The sequence below is a fragment of the Anolis carolinensis genome, chromosome 5 (assembly GCF_035594765.1).
Source record: "Anolis carolinensis isolate JA03-04 chromosome 5, rAnoCar3.1.pri, whole genome shotgun sequence".
In the NCBI taxonomy this organism is placed as follows: domain Eukaryota; kingdom Metazoa; phylum Chordata; class Lepidosauria; order Squamata; family Dactyloidae; genus Anolis; species Anolis carolinensis.
Genome location: NC_085845.1, coordinates 4,518,156 through 4,533,606, shown reverse-complemented (window position 1 = coordinate 4,533,606; position 15,451 = coordinate 4,518,156). Strand labels below are relative to the sequence as shown.

The 15,451-nt window shown below is 42.4% G+C and overlaps 1 protein-coding gene across 3 annotated transcripts in view; it reads left to right on the top strand.

Moving 5' to 3' along the window:
* The first annotated feature begins 224 nt into the window (after positions 1-224).
* Positions 225-15,451, top strand: part of LOC107983694 (tetranectin) — a 29,014-nt gene continuing 13,787 nt past the window's right edge. The window contains exons 1-5 of one of the 3 annotated variants that reach the window (XM_062981865.1): positions 225-271; positions 2,067-2,181; positions 4,330-4,566; positions 13,657-13,776; positions 14,728-14,826. In XM_062981865.1, the coding sequence (XP_062837935.1) occupies positions 2,103-2,181; positions 4,330-4,566; positions 13,657-13,776; positions 14,728-14,826 (535 nt within the window). In that variant the 5' untranslated portion in view covers positions 225-271; positions 2,067-2,102. Of the gene's footprint in view, positions 272-295; positions 445-2,066; positions 2,182-4,329; positions 4,567-13,656; positions 13,777-14,727; positions 14,827-15,451 lie in introns of those variants that run through there. The other 2 variants (XM_062981866.1, XM_062981868.1) reach the window with 2 other exon arrangements.

Genomic DNA, 15,451 nt, shown 5'->3' with positions numbered 1-15,451 from the left:
CTTAGACATTCTTCTCAGTTTTTCCTGTTGGGTTACTTGTTTTTTCTACTGAACCAGTCTTAGGAAAACATTGTCTAAATCTGTTTATTAGTACGTTAGTGTTAAACATACTTAATCAACCTTATTCTGATTGCCCTGCAATGAGATTTGAACCTTGGGCACAACTAACAGCCAATTGTAGAGAAGCATCAGGTGAATGGGAAGGGTTCTGGAATGTTCTACATCACAGGGAAAGGTGGTTGGAGCTTCTGGAGGAAGGAACAACTGCAAGGTAAGGAGAAGATAAAGTGACACGTGGGCAGTCAACATTATCCGTGTGAAGCTGCCTTGCGCCCATTCATCCTCCTCTTGTTGCCACCACCATCACAAATGCAGTTGGCAGCAATGAGAGAGAGGGCCTTCTCGGTGGCCACTCCAACTCTTTGGAACTCCCTCCCCAAGGAGGTTAAAACAGCTGTTTCCCTGACATCTTTAAAAAGCAGTTAAATACCTTCCTGTTTGCACAAGCTTTTGATGAAGACACTGGAAACCGCCCTGAGTTCTCTTGAGGAGATGGAGCGATATATAAATAAAGGATTATTATTATTATTATTTTATTATGACACAGCAAACAAGATAGATATGCTGGATTTCATTTCACAAAATCACAAGTCGAACACTTCCCAAGTGTCTAGGACTGTGTGATGTATTTTCGGATGATGCGCGCAGATCCCAGTAGGGTGGCCTTTTGTAGCTGGCAGATCATAATTTTGTCAATGTCTATTGTTTCCAAATGCCAGCTGAGATCTTTTGGCACAGCACCCAATGTGCCCATCACCACCGGGACCACCTGCACTGGTTTCTGCCACAGTCTTTGAAGTTCAATCTTGAGGTCCTGATAGCGGCTGAGTTTTTCCTGTTGTTTTTCGTCAATGCAACTGTCACCTGGGATGGCGACATCAATGATCTAAACCTTTTTCTTTTCCACAACTGTGATGTCTGGTGTGTTGTGTTCCAGAACTTTGTCAGTCTGGATTCGGAAGTCCCACAGTATCTTTGCATGCTCATTTTCCAATACTTTTGCAGGTTTGTGATCCCACCAGTTCTTTGCTGCTGGGAGGTGGTACTTGAGGCATAAGTTCCAATGAATCATTTGGGCCACATAGTTGTGCCTCCGTTTGTAGTCTGTCTGTGCGATTTTCTTACAGCAGCTGAGGATATGATCCATGGTTTCGTCGGTTTCCTTGCACAGTCTGCATTTTGGGTCATCAGCTGATTTTTCGATCTTGGCCTGAATGGCCTTTGTCCTGATGTCTTGCTCCTGGGCTGCAGGGATCAGGCCTTCTGTCTCCTTCTTCAGGGTCCCATTCGTGAGCCAGAGCCAGGTCTTCTCCTTGTCAGCTTTTCCTTCAATTTTGTCAAGGAACTTTCCATGCAATGTTTTGTTGTGCCAGCTGTCAGCTCTAGATTATTATTGTTGTTGTTATTATTATTATTATTATTATTATTATTATTATTATTATTATTATTATTATTCAATACTATAAACAGACAACATGTATGAAATATAATTTAGATTGTTTCTGAACTATGTGACAAGCAGGTAATCAGAGTGCAAGTGCAATAAGTCTTTTAAAAAATTAATTTATGCTGCTGACAAAAATAGAGCTGAATTTTAATAATTTTTTAGTATAGACTCTATGCAGTCATCTGCATTTTCAGTTTGACAAATAGGTTTGGGAATCTCTGTTTTAGAGCCTAAGGCATTTCTACTTTTCAAAACTGGTAAAAAGGAAAAATGAAATAAATTAATGTTTCATCCACCTCTGTCCATTTGTGTTTAATTGTGAGAGGGTCAATTTCTCAATAACATTACCGTATTATATTCATCTAAAATGGGGACGGGAATCTTGCAGCCATCCTAATGTTGCTGGGAATACAGCTTCCGGCCTTCTTCAATAGCGATTGTGCTGCGTGGGGATGATGGGATGCACAATCCAGCGACATCGGGAGGCCTGCCAGGTTATCAGTCATGGCCTTAGGATAGTGTTTTAACAGACTGTTCCATTACATTATCTCCCAAACAGAAATCAATATGAGACAACACTGAAAATAAGGAAAGGATGGCACCCGAAAAACCTTCACCATCTCAAACAAAACCTCCCAAAGCACCAGCCCCAAAATTGGAACTGAAGGCTAAGAGTAAGTTGATTCTACTTTTATTCCATCTTCACAAAATCCAGAAATACTCTGAATCCTACCTCTGCTCCCTTTATTCATGGGTTTCCTTCTGTCCTAAGGACAGGATGTAATTACTGTAATAATAATAATAATAATAATAATTATTATTATTATTATTATTATTATTATTATTATTATTATTATTTTCCAGCAGAAACAAACTACTGGCATTGTTTGCTCTTTCTGAAAGAGGCGTCTTAAAAATAACACAGATTTTGAGGACTACTCATAGCCTGAATCCATGCAAAATTAATTCCATGAGGTTGTGAGATTTTCTGTGCAGGAAACCTTTTTAGTGCTGTCCTGCCCCCAGCAAAGCAAACAAACAGATGAGATTTAATTTTACAGGCAATACATTTCAATTTGACAATCAGCTGATCCGTCTTAAAAAACTTTATCAATTTGGAAATGGATGGTCCCCTTTTGAAGGAGAAGCGTTTTTAGTTAGGGATATAAAAGGGGGCAATGTTTGGGGTTGAAATGAAGAAGATATGACTGAAGATAGAAGCTGGGGGTAGCTCGCAGCTCCCAGTTCGTTCGGGGAGGGAGGAGTGAGGGAAACCCAGGCTCCCTTCAATATGTGGCCAAAGGTTGGGGAGAGATGAAACACACGTAAAGGGAAATAGGTGAGTTAGGAATCTTCCAGGGAATCCATATCCAAGTTATGTTCAATTAAACAATTAATAAGGGATAGGGTCCAATATTACACAGGTACACAATTAATATAAGGGGGGAAGAATTCATAGAGTAATAGAAGAAATTGAAGTATAAAAATCATTTGTGGAAAGTCCAGATCTTCAGCAGGGGGCTTAATAGTCTTCATAGAGCTTGGAAATGAAGTTAAGAATGGATCCAAAGGCAAAGTCCTGCAGCGCGGGGGTCAGAGCCGGTCCTTAGTCCTTGGAGAACTAAAACTCCCTTCCAGGGTCGCAACCCAGCCACCGGGTCACCCTTGGGAGGCTTCGGGGAGCCACTGCTGAGATCCCCAGCTGCGATCGAAACGAGTGGCGTGGACGAGGAGAGTGGCAGCAGCGAGTTTCAATAATTAGCTGTTTGTCCCTTTTAAAAAATATTTTCTCAAATCAAGGTTATTCCCTGAGTTTTGGAGCCCTTGGTGCAGAAAGTAAGACAGCAGATAGTGTTAGAACTTTGAACTCCCTGGGACGCATGGAAGGCATCCCAGATGGAATGGCAGTCTCCCACAGTTCGAAAAGGCTTTCCCTTTATGTTAGTGCAGTTTCAGGCAGGAAAGAGACACAAAGTATCAGCAAAGAGAGATAGAAGTTGCAACTTGGTTAGTCTTTATTTGGGGTTTGTTACATCGTGAGGGTTAGGGAAAAGACCAGAGAAAGAGGCGTTAATGGTGAGTTGCTGCTGCTGGGACACTTTCCCATTTTGCTTTATCCAATGTTGGTCTTATGGACCTGCGGAACTCCCAGCTGCAGGTCAGATCAATTTGTAAGCAGGGGTCTGCTGAGTTCTCGATAACAAGTCCAGTAATAGGAACTCTGGTTTGCAGACTGGCAAGCCTTTGAATAGAAAATAGACTCTGGTATGCAGACCAGGAAACTTTGCACGGAACAGGAGCTCTGGTTTACAGAACAAGAAGGCTATTCCTGGAGAAGGAACTCTGGTTTGCAAATTGGGAAGTCTTTGCATGGCACAGGATGTCTGGTGTTCAGACCAGAAAACTTTGTATGGAACAGGAGCTCTGGTTTGCAGACCAAGAATGTCCAGTCCAGTAATAGGAACTCTGGTTTACAGACTGGGAAGCCTTTGCATGGAAAAGGGACTCTGGTAGGCAGCCTAGGAAACTTTGCACGAAACAGGAGCTCTGGTTTGCAGAGTGGGAAGACTTTGCATGGAAAAGGGATTATGGTATGCAGACCAGGAAACTTTGCATGGAATGGGGCTTTGGTTTACAGAACAAGAAGGCTATTCATGGAAAAGGAATTCTAGTTTGCAGACTAGGAAGTCTTTACATGGAAAAGGGACACTGGTATACAGGCCAGGAAACTTGTCTTTGGTTTGCCGACCATACAGGCTTTACATAGGACAGGAGCAATGCTATTTGTTCATGGTATCTACCTACATGTTACTGTCTTCCAGAGCAAGGTGCTAAAGGAGGAGGAGGAGCTAAAAAAGGAGCGGCATCTAAAGGAAGAGCATCTAAAGGAAGTATAGCTGAAGGAGCACCAGCTAAAGAAGGAGCAGCAGCTAAAGGAAGAGCACCAGCTAAAGGAAGAGCACCAGCTAAAAAAAGAGCATCTAAAGGAAGTACATCTGAAGGAGGACCAGCTAAAGAAGCAGCAGATAAAAAGGTTACTGGCACGGCCAAGAAGAAGAGTAAGTAAGCTATAGACCAGCAGTTCTCAACCTGGGGACTGCAACTCCTAGGTGGTTCGAACGGGCCATTTGAGAGAGTGTTGTATCCCAGCTTGCATCTGAGCTATCAGGTGAACCTGGGGTCGGGCCTGCTCAGCCTGTGATTGTACCTGCACCTGACCTGTCAGATGAATCTGGGTTGGGGTCTAGGATTCCCATGTAGCCAGAGGTAAAGGATTCTGTACAGCCAGAGTCAGATGAGGCTTCTGTTCCCGATTCTGGGAGCAGGCATACAATGGTTTCAAGCAGACACCTTGAACCACATTCCTTGGGATAGTCAAGGCTGAGTTATCCCTTGGCAGATGGGCATTCCAGTTGTGATAAGAAGTTGACAGAAAGAAAGCAATATGTCAACAGAGACAAGAAAGGGAGGTTTTGAGAAGGAGCAGATGGTTGCTAATGAAAAAGGGTTTTGAGCAAACTTCCCACGGAAAGAGACCTTGATCCTAACTTTAAAAAGAGCTACTTCTGAGAGAGATTTCAGAGGTGGTAACTTTGCTCATTGAGAGGTTTGTTTCTGCTTCATGGAGCCTTGTTTCATGTTACCTTTGGACTTTCATGCCAAGTTCCTGTAAGCCTTGTATCTCCAGTTCTTGTCCTTGCTCCTTGGGATTTTAGATCATCAAGTCATGTCCCTGAAAGCCTTGCCTTCTGAATATCTTGTTCCAGTTAAAAATTCTGTTCTTCGTTCCAGTTTTTGATCCTGTTCCTTGGACTAATTTTAATTACCTTGTTTGAAGTTTATTCTTGTGTTTGATTTCATGGACCCTTACTTCAAGATTCTTAAGTATCTAGTACCTTGTGTACTAAAACCTTGTTTCTTTGACTTTGAACTTTGATTTGCTATTGCTTACATATATTCTTCAATAAACAGCTTATATTGCTTATAGTCTGGAGCTCCAGTGTGGGTTTGAGATTTCTCTGCAGCCTAGGGATGCAACAGAAAGGTCATGCCGCTGCCTTCTTTAATGCTGATATTAAATCTTTAAGAGAAATGTCTAAACGTGTTGTGATACATTGTTCATTCACTAGGATATCTTTAAAGGTATAGCTTGAGCATTGTTTATTCTGAATTTCTGAATACTCCACAACTGTCCACATACGTGTCTGAGTGACACATTTGCTTCTTGAGTTTCAATGTTCACCCACTTTATTTCATGCCCCAAAGCATGAAAAATATATAATTACCTCCATCCCATGTATACAAGGTGTACATGAAACAATACCAAATGTTTTGGAAATGGGACTTGGGTCCCACCTGCAAGTTCTTTCATTACATATGCATTCGATATCCAAATACTGGTATTCCAAAATCCAAAGCAAGCCCAAAATCCAAAAAGCTTGTGGCCCCAAACATTTTGGATAAGGGATACTCAACCTGTAGTATGAATGGCCATATCCCCCTTCCCTTATGCCCATGGCAACAATTGAAAATAGCTTAAAACAAGTTAAATTACTAAAATGATTGGTGTTCAGTTATTGAACAATAAATATGAGATTAGTTCTTGAAAGCTTTAACAGATGTGAAAGGTACCATAATTAATTCATTTTAATTATATTTTAATGGTAAATGCTGGCTCCCACACCAAAGGGTTGGTTGATCTACACTGGAGTTTAGTCTGAACTTTAAAGGAACTATTCAGGATGGTAAATCCACTTTCAGTGATATGATATAGGATTTTGGATAGCTCCTTAAAATGAAATTTGTTAAAGTTTCCAACAAGTCCTTTTTCCAGGTTCTGCTCTTGATTTTGCAGGTGTAGACTATGCAAAGGCTGATTGCTGAGGCCACACAAGGGAAATTGAAATGAATAATCTTCAGTTGACTTCCTGCATCTGTTTTGTTGTTTGAACTAATGACATAGTTAGCCCTTGGGTGCAATTACACAATAGAATTAATGCAGTTTGACAACACTTTAACAACTATGACTCATAGTTGTAGTTTGATGAAGCATCAACACTCTGGCAGGGAAAGTTAAAGACCCTCTAAAATTACAGAATCCATGAATGCTCTAATAGGATGGAGCCATGGCAGAGAAAGTGGTGGTGCTGCACCCCTAGGAGAAGCAGAATTGCTATTCAAGAACATATGGAGAACTTCATGGTTTCACTCCAGGCTTAACTTCATTGACCAGCTTCTCTGTTGGAAGCCAATTCCTTCCTACAAGTTTGAAAAGTTGGCTTTTGTATCATCATAGGCTATCACTCGTGGCTGAGTATGATTGCCTTCCAAGTTCAGAGTCTTGGCAATGGTTTTGTAGGTGACCATAGAGACCTATTCTTGATTCTTTTGCAGTGAAGACATCAGTTTTCTTATGGAATACAGCCACAACTTGGCTTGGAGTGCCTTCTTCCTCTTTACACATTTCTCCCATTCTCCCTCCATTCGATCCTCTTTGAATTCCACAGCACTGATGCTCACAGTTGACCTCCAGTTAGAGGGCCAGGACTTCCCAGTTCTCTCGGTGTCTATGCCACAGTTTTTAAGGTTAGCTTTAAGCCATCTTTTAATCTCTTTTCCTGTTCATCAAGATTCTGTTTTTCGTCCTTGAGTTGAGAGTAGAGTAACTACTATGGGAGACGGTGATCAGGCATTTGGACAGTATGGCCAGTCCATCGGAGTTTATGGCAGAGGATCATTGCTTCAATGCTGGTGGTTTTTGCTTCTTCCAGTGTTGTGGCTGATAGGAGAGTTCACACCAAGAGCTATCCTTTGTTGAAGATGAAAAGTACGGTTTTATTTTCAGCTGAGACTCTGGCATGGAATTTCCTCCAAAAGCAAACCAGAGTGAGGATGAAAGCGTTGCCATCCCCTTTTTTACATCTTCACATACAGGCAAATACAGGCTCTCACGTACATCTCATCATCAGTACATCACTTCACATGTCTACATACATGGGCATATATATGCATGTCAGAATTTTCCTGTCTAAGTGCTATAACCAGCCTCTAGTCAGTTACAGATACAGTAGAGCCCCTGTTATCCAAGATAAAGGGGTGGGCCCCATCTCGGATAACTTAATGACTCGGATAGGGCCAACTGTAACTAGGGTTCAGCTATAGACATCAATCAGGGGCCTACTTTTGAGTACTTCCTCATCACCAGAATGCTGTCATTTGTTAGCCTGTCTTCTTCCCAAGAGATTTGCAGTCTTTTTTGGAGACAACGCTGATGAAATCATTCCAGAAGATAAGAGTGATGTCTGTAGATAGATGGTCCATGTTTTGCAGGCATATAACAAGGTTGGGAGAATAATAGCTTTATAAACAAGCATCTTGGTATCCCTAAGAATGTCCCAATCCTCAAACACTCTTTGCTTCATTCAGAAAAATTCTTTACTCACAGAGCTCAAACAGTGTTGATGTTGACTTTTGCGGAGAGGTGGCTGCCAAAGTAGCGGAAATGGTCAGCATTTTCTTGCATCACTCCATTAAGCTGTATTCCTGGCTTTGCAGAGGGATTGGTTGGTGCCTGCTGAAAGAGCACTTTGGTTTTCTCAATGTTCAGTGAAAGGCCAAGCTTTTGGTATGCTTCTGCATGAGCACAGATTACATTTAAGCAGCTTGTGGGTATTCTTCTGAATGAGCACAGATTACATTAGGTAAACTAATGTAATGCTGAAACTAAGACAAGTCAAACACGCATTCTGGACTTTAAGAGAGCTGACTTTCAAAAAATGAAGGAAATACAGAGCGGCATTCCATGGACGCCAATATTAAACGACAAGGGAGTTAAGGATGGATGGGAGTTTTTTAAAAGTGAAATATTCAAGGGGCAAATGCAAACAAAAGAACTTCTAACCGGGCTAAGACTCAAAAGTGACATGCACAAGAAGCGGAAAAGGGGAGAAATCACCAAAGAAGAATTCAAATGTATAGCCAACTCCTGTAGGGAAAATGTTCACAAGGCTAAAGCGCAAAGTGATCTCAGGATTGCCAGGGACATTGAAAACAACAAAAAAGGCTTTTTTGCTTACGTTGGTAGAAAAAGGAAGAAAAAGGAGGCGATAGGGCCACTGCAAGGAGAAGATGGGGTGATGGTGACACGGGATAGGGAAAAGGCAGAACTGCTTAATGCCTTCTTTGCCTCGGTCTTCTCGCAAAAAGAAAGCCATCTTCAACCTCAGCAACATGGAATGGACGAAGGATTAGGGGAAATCCAACCCCAAATAGGGAAACAAGTTGTCCAGGAACACCTGGCCGCTCTAAATGAATTCAAGTCCCCAGAGCCAGATCAGCTACATCCAAGAGTATTGAAGGAACTAGCTGAGGTTGTTTCAGAACCACTGGCAATTATCTTCGAGAGCAGATTGGAGGAGGGCAAATGTGGTCCCTATCTTCAAGAAGGGAAAAAAGAACGACCCAAACAATTACCGTCCAGTTGATACCAGGCAAAATTCTGGAAAAGATCATTAAGGAAGTGGTCTGCAACACTTTGAAACAAATGCAGTCATTGCTAATAGTCAACACAGATTTACCAAAAACAAGTCATACCAGACTAATCTGATCTCTTTTTTCGATAGAGTTATGAGTTGGTTCGAAACAGGGAATGCTGTGGATGTAGCCTACCTGGATTTCAGTAAGGCCTTCGACAAAGTCCCTCACAACCTTCTGGCAAACAAACTAGTAAAATGTGGGCAAGACAAAACTACGGTTAGGTGGATCTGTAATTGGCTAAGCGAACGAACCCAAAGGGTGCTCACCAATGCATCTTCTTCATCTTGGAATGAAGTTATGAGTGGAGTGCCACAGGGTTCCATCCTGGGCCCAGTTCTGTTCAACATCTTTATTAACGACTTAGACGAAGGGTTAGAAGGCACGATCATCAAGTTTGCAGACGACACCAAACTGGGAGGGATAGCTAACACTCCAGAAGACAGGAGCAGAATTCAAAATGATCTTAACAGACTAGAGAGATGGGCCGAAACTAACAAAATGAAGCTCAACAGGGACAAATGCAAAATACTTCACTTTGACAGAAAAAATGGAAATCAAAGATACAGAATGGGGGACGATGCCTGACTCAACAGCAGTATGTGTGAAAAAGACCTTGGAGTCCTCGTGGACAACAAGTTAAACATGAGCCAATAATGTGATGCAGCTGCTAAAAAAAGCCAATGGGATTCTGGCCTGCATCAATAGGAGTCTGGTGTCTAGATCCAAGGAAGTCATGCTACCCCTCTATTCTGCCTTCGTCAGGCCACACCTGGAATCACACTGTGTCCCATTCTGGGCACCACAGTTGAAGGGAGATGTTGACAAGCTGAAAAGTGTCCAGAGGAGGGAGACTAAAATGATCAAAGGTCTGGAGAACAAGCCCTATGAGGAGCGGCTTAAAGAGCTGGGCATGTTTAGCCTGCAGAAGAGAAGGCTGAGAGGAGACATGAGAGCCATGTACAAATATGTGAGGGGAAGTCATAGGGAGGAGGGAGCAAGCTTCCTTTCTGCTGCCCTGCAGACTAGGACACGGAACAATGGCTTCAAACTACAGGAAAGGAAGGAGATTCCACCTGAACATCAGGAAGAACTTCCTCACTGTGAGAAGGGCTGTTCGACAGTGGAACTCTCTCCCCCAGACTGTGGTGGAGGCTCCTTCTTTGGAGGCTTTTAAGCAGAGGCTGGATGGCCATCTGTCGGGGGTGCTTTGAATGCGATTTCCTGCTTCTTGGCAGAGGGTTGGACTGGATGGCCCATGAGGTCTCTTCCAAATTTACTATTCTATGATTCTATCATTCTAAGGGTAATGGTTTCCCCCTGACATTAAGTCTAGTTGTGTCTGACTGGGTGGGGTGGGGGTTAATGCTCATCTCCATTCCTAAGACAAAGAGCCATCATTGGTGACTTCTTCCAAACTAGACAGTGCTGAAAGCTCATCCCGATTGTTGCGGTGTTTGTAAGAGAACCTATGCGGCCACGTTGGAGCTGCAGTTAAGGAGGTTATGTTAGTGCTCTTTCCAATATAGTGCAATTGATTTTTTGTCCTTTAGAAATTTGGTTCCATCTGATGAATGTAGAGGGTGTATGCCATGATTTGTTGGGTTATTTGATGATCGTTGTGGCTTTAAAGAATCCCAGTGCATCATGGACATTAGCAAGGGGTCGGATTTCTTGAGCCTTTTCTGTCCACTAGATGTGCTTGAGCTCTCTGGTCCTTCTTTTGACCTCAGCTTTTGGATTAATGTAACACAGCTGATGTCTCTTTGCCATATTTGGATGGCTTTCCTTTTTTATTGATGAACTGTGGGATCTCATTATCATTTTCATCAAACCAGTCTTGATGTTTTAGTTTGTTATTCAATGTTTTTTCCCCCACAGGCTGTAATGATAGAGATCTTCAGTTTATTCCAACATTCCTCAACATTTTCAGGGTGTTACATGGGTAGATGATCCTTGAGTGTTGTTTGGAGATGGTTTTCCTTAAAGGACTTTTGGACGACTTGGGTGTTCATTTTATGACTTATCTGTCTTTCTTGGAGTCTGTGTTTGGGGGTGATCTTGATGGTTATCATGGATTGAATTAACCTGCGGTCTGTCCAGCAGTAATTAGCACGTGTCATGGCTCTTGTGAGAAGTACATTGCAGTGGTCTCTGGCATGTATGATTACATAGTTTAAGAGGTGCCAATGCTTTGGTCAAGGGTGCTTCTGGGATGTCTTAAACTTATTTTTCTGGCAGAAGAGTGTATTGGTGATAACAAGCTTGTTCTCTGCACATGTGGTGAGAAGCAGGATGCCATTAAGGTTGCTGTCTCCAACACCGTCTTTTCCTATAGGATGTTAGGATTTCTGGAATTTGAAGGCCAGAACATCTGGGGACCCACAGGTTGAGAACCACTGCTATAGTCCTTGGACAAGGGTCAAAATCTTGTCCAATTCTTGCATTAAAATCACCCAGGAGGATGATTTTGTTGTCCTTTGGTATCTCCAATAGGATGGTGTCCAACTGACAATAAACATTTTCCTTGATGTCTTCATCAGAATCTAGTGTGGGTACATAGGCACTTATTGTTGCACTGTAGCCCTAGAACACCTCTTCACCCAACACCACACAATGTTCAGATAATTCAAAAAGTAAAAGTTTATTAATTAATAAGTATAAAAGGAAAAAGGCATGTCAAAAAAATTCCAGTAATTTAGGATTAGAAACCGGGAGTTACTTCCTCTTTTTACAACATTGTTCCCACTAAAGGCTTGAGAGCCCAGAAACCACTTAAAAGGCCTCAGTCTCTTCCATGGTATCACTATGCACACACCTGATTTTTCTCTCCTTATCTCTAAGCCTCTGAGAAAAACAAGTTTGCCTTTGATTTACACTCTACCTTCTAATTTCAAGGCAACTTGATCTGGAGAAACCTTTGTTTCCCATGTTCTCCTCTGAAGGTCACTCTGCCCTATTCTCATGAGAACTGATGTCACTTTCTCCTCTTGCCAGGGAACAGCCTGGATATTCCAAAACATCTCTCTACCTGCTACCTTCCACAGACTCCTCGGAAATTACAGATTGCAACCCATCATCCACTTCCTCATGCTCTGAGCACTCAGAAAGTTCATTGGATGCTTGCCAGGTTACACTTTTGATAGTTGCCTACTGGTTTTTGGCAAAGTTAATTAAGAGGGCTGAGAGTGTTAATGTCAATGGGTGCTTCGGACAGGAGCTTCACCAGATCATTTCTGATAGCAAAGCCAACTCTATGTATTCTTCACTCTTGTTCAGGTAGTGCCAGTAGCCCTTTTTTCCTTCCTTCAGCTGACCCTCTCCTGCTCTCTGGGTCTCTTGGAGTGCTGCTATATCAATGTTACAGCACCTCAGTTCCCTTGAGATAATAGCAGTCCTGTGTTCATTGTCTGTGTTATCCAACAATGTCCATATGTTCCAACGTTCATTTTTTTTACTGCAAGGTGGTGACCCCTCTGGACTTGGCAGTCAAGACAGGGATAAGAGAGACAGACTATGTTTAGCACACATTTTCTAGCCCCCCCCCCCCGATATGGGGTGAGTAGAGTGGATCCTTAAAAGGGCTGCTCATTCATGGATACAAGTGCCAAACTACTCAACCGCCTTGGACCTTGAGGTAGAGCAACTGAGTCCATATCCACCATGTCAGAGCAATGATTAATATAGTGTGTGAAATGTTCACTCAGTAAAGTAAGTGTGTGCTTTGGTAAGCATTCCAGCAGAGGAATGGTTAACTGCATAGAATTAGATTTAATGCCTAGAGTGACAGTAACTCAGTTTCCGCTGATGTAGCCGGACATAAGTCACTGGGAATAAAATGTGGGATGTGGAAAATGTTATCTGTAAGCTTCTTTGTTGGGCTGGACATGTGTGTTAGCTGCGCTTATTTATATAGCTGTAAATAACTTCAATAAAGCTCTGAACTGCTGACTTTGGCTGACAACTGACTGATGAGAGTTTATTTTTCTGTGAGACTGGACAGATTGCCAGACCTTTGGAAGGAGAGGAATTGAGACAGAAAAGGTATAAGTCTCAATTAGCCTCTCACACATCGACACACCACCCATGTGCTAGTCTGTGGCAAGGGGCTTCGAGATTTCACAGTCCTGCCCCTGTCGCCACTTGCTGGTTGCCGTGGACTTTTGGTTTTATTTTATTTTTCTTTGAAGATGCCTATGTGTGAATTTGTTTTATGTGTGGAGATCAGTGTACACCCGATCAACATACAGTCTTCACAGAATGAGGGTTCCATCCAGTGGTATGGTCAACCCAATGACCGGTGGCTTCTCAGCCTTTTTCTGCCTTCACAGCCATTGTAACATATGCTATTTTATCATCCCCCTGCTCCGCCATTGAGGACTTGAAAATGTTCTTGGTCTGGTTCCTCCCCTGTGACCTTGCTGCTCTTGGAGCACATGACTCTTGACAGTTTTGCCCATAGGTTCACTGGAACACACAAGCTCCCTCACCATGACAAGGTGCCATTCCGTCAAGGAGGTGGCATTTTATGCTGACCTACTGAACACTATTTCTATGCTATGGGATTTCTATTACTGTTGGTTGAAGCAGAATTCTCTCCCCATTTTCCTTTTCAGACTTGCCAAGGATAATCCGGAACCGCAGTGTTGCTTTCTTTCAGTCCGCCCTTGTCTTGCATGCTGCTGTCATACTGTGCTTCCTTCTCTTTGCTGCCACCATTTCTGCCATTGCCCTGTGTAAGTCCAATACTTCCTGCAAAGAAAAGATCAAGATGTATTTGGGTTGGCTTTTGTTCTTTGGGAAAAATGCTTTTCAAAAGAGAAGGGATTATACTGATTCCTTTTAGTCTTCTTGATTTGAGGAGCTATGGCTGTCATCTAGTCTCAGTGAAGCATTGCACTGAAAGAAAGATCTGCTCAGATACGAGGGGTCTTCAAAAAGTTTCCCCACTGATGTTTTTTGTTTACAGTGGTGAGGGTGGGAGGAGGAGTAATTGGTCATGTCTGTTAGTGTCATGTGAGCAATCTGTCTGACAAGCTGACTGACCTTGTAGCTTAATATCAGAGTTGCACCAAAGAGAAATAGCATTGTGTCCTATACTTTTTGTGGACAGAAGGTGAGCCTGGAGCACAAATTCATCCCTACATATATGCTCAGTATGGGGATAAAATCCTCTCTCATAGAGTCATCTATGAGTGGATGGAAATGTCTGAAAACAACGGGATTACTTCTGTATAGTAGATGCTCCCTTGGATCAGAAAATTGTAGACTGATGACCATCTTCACAGTTCAGGGCTAATTCTGGATAAAATTTGCATAGAAAGCGGCAGAAAATAACAGAACATGCTGTTTTTTGCCCAGGCAACATTGAAATGTTTCTATATGTAGAAGTACATAAACATAATGAAAAAAATTGATGTTTTTTGCCCAAGAAAAGGGCTAGGACACACAAGGCAGAAGCAGCTCCGCTCTCACGGGAAGTTACTTTTTTTATTGCGAATAGAGTGTCAAGGATAAAAGAAGTAGGATTACATTGCTATGACATTTCCAGGAATTACAGTTTAGGAATTAAATTAATTGAAATTGTTTACATTTCCCTGCTAAGAATGACATCACTTGCATGAGAAGGAAAGCCAGTTTGATGATCATGGGAAAAAAGTGTTTATAATTGCCTTCATCTTTGTCAGATGCAATGGAACGTGGCAAAACAAACAGCCTACGTGCCGGAGCCAAAAAAATTACAAAATTTATGCGAGCACATGAACCAAGACTCCGAACGCTGTTGGGTAAGCGATAATTGATTAATCACAATGTTGCTACTTTTTGCCATGCCTGTCATCATCATAGTTATTATTATTTTTTATCTTCCTCTACCGATGGATCAATCTCTGTCTCTGTCTCTGTCTCTATCATCTCTGTCAACCCTATTATCTCTATCACTTCATCTTTTTGTAAGGAACATTGCATTTTGCGGCAAGGGTGCCAGTTGCATGAGATTCCAACACAGCAGTTGGGTGCATTGCCTCGGAAATACCAGGATTTTTGAGATGTGCTCAGTGAAAAGGAAGCAGAACAGTTGCCTCCGCACCAGCCTTATGATTGCACCATCGATTTGGAGCCGGATGCCCCAATTCGGTGTGGGCGTTTGTATTCTCTTTCGGAACCAGAGCTTGCCGCTCTATGGGAGTTTTTGGATACCAACCTATGCAAGGGGTTCATCCGCCCATCGCAGTCACCGGATGGGGCTTTGTCCTGTTTGTCAAGAAGAAGTCTGGGGAGTTGCGGCTGTGCAACAATTACCGTGCTTTGAACAACATCACGATCAAGAACGATTACCTTCTGCCGTTGATTCCCAAGTTTCTTGACCGGCTGAGGGATGCATGAGTTTTCACGAAGCTGGACTTGCAGGGT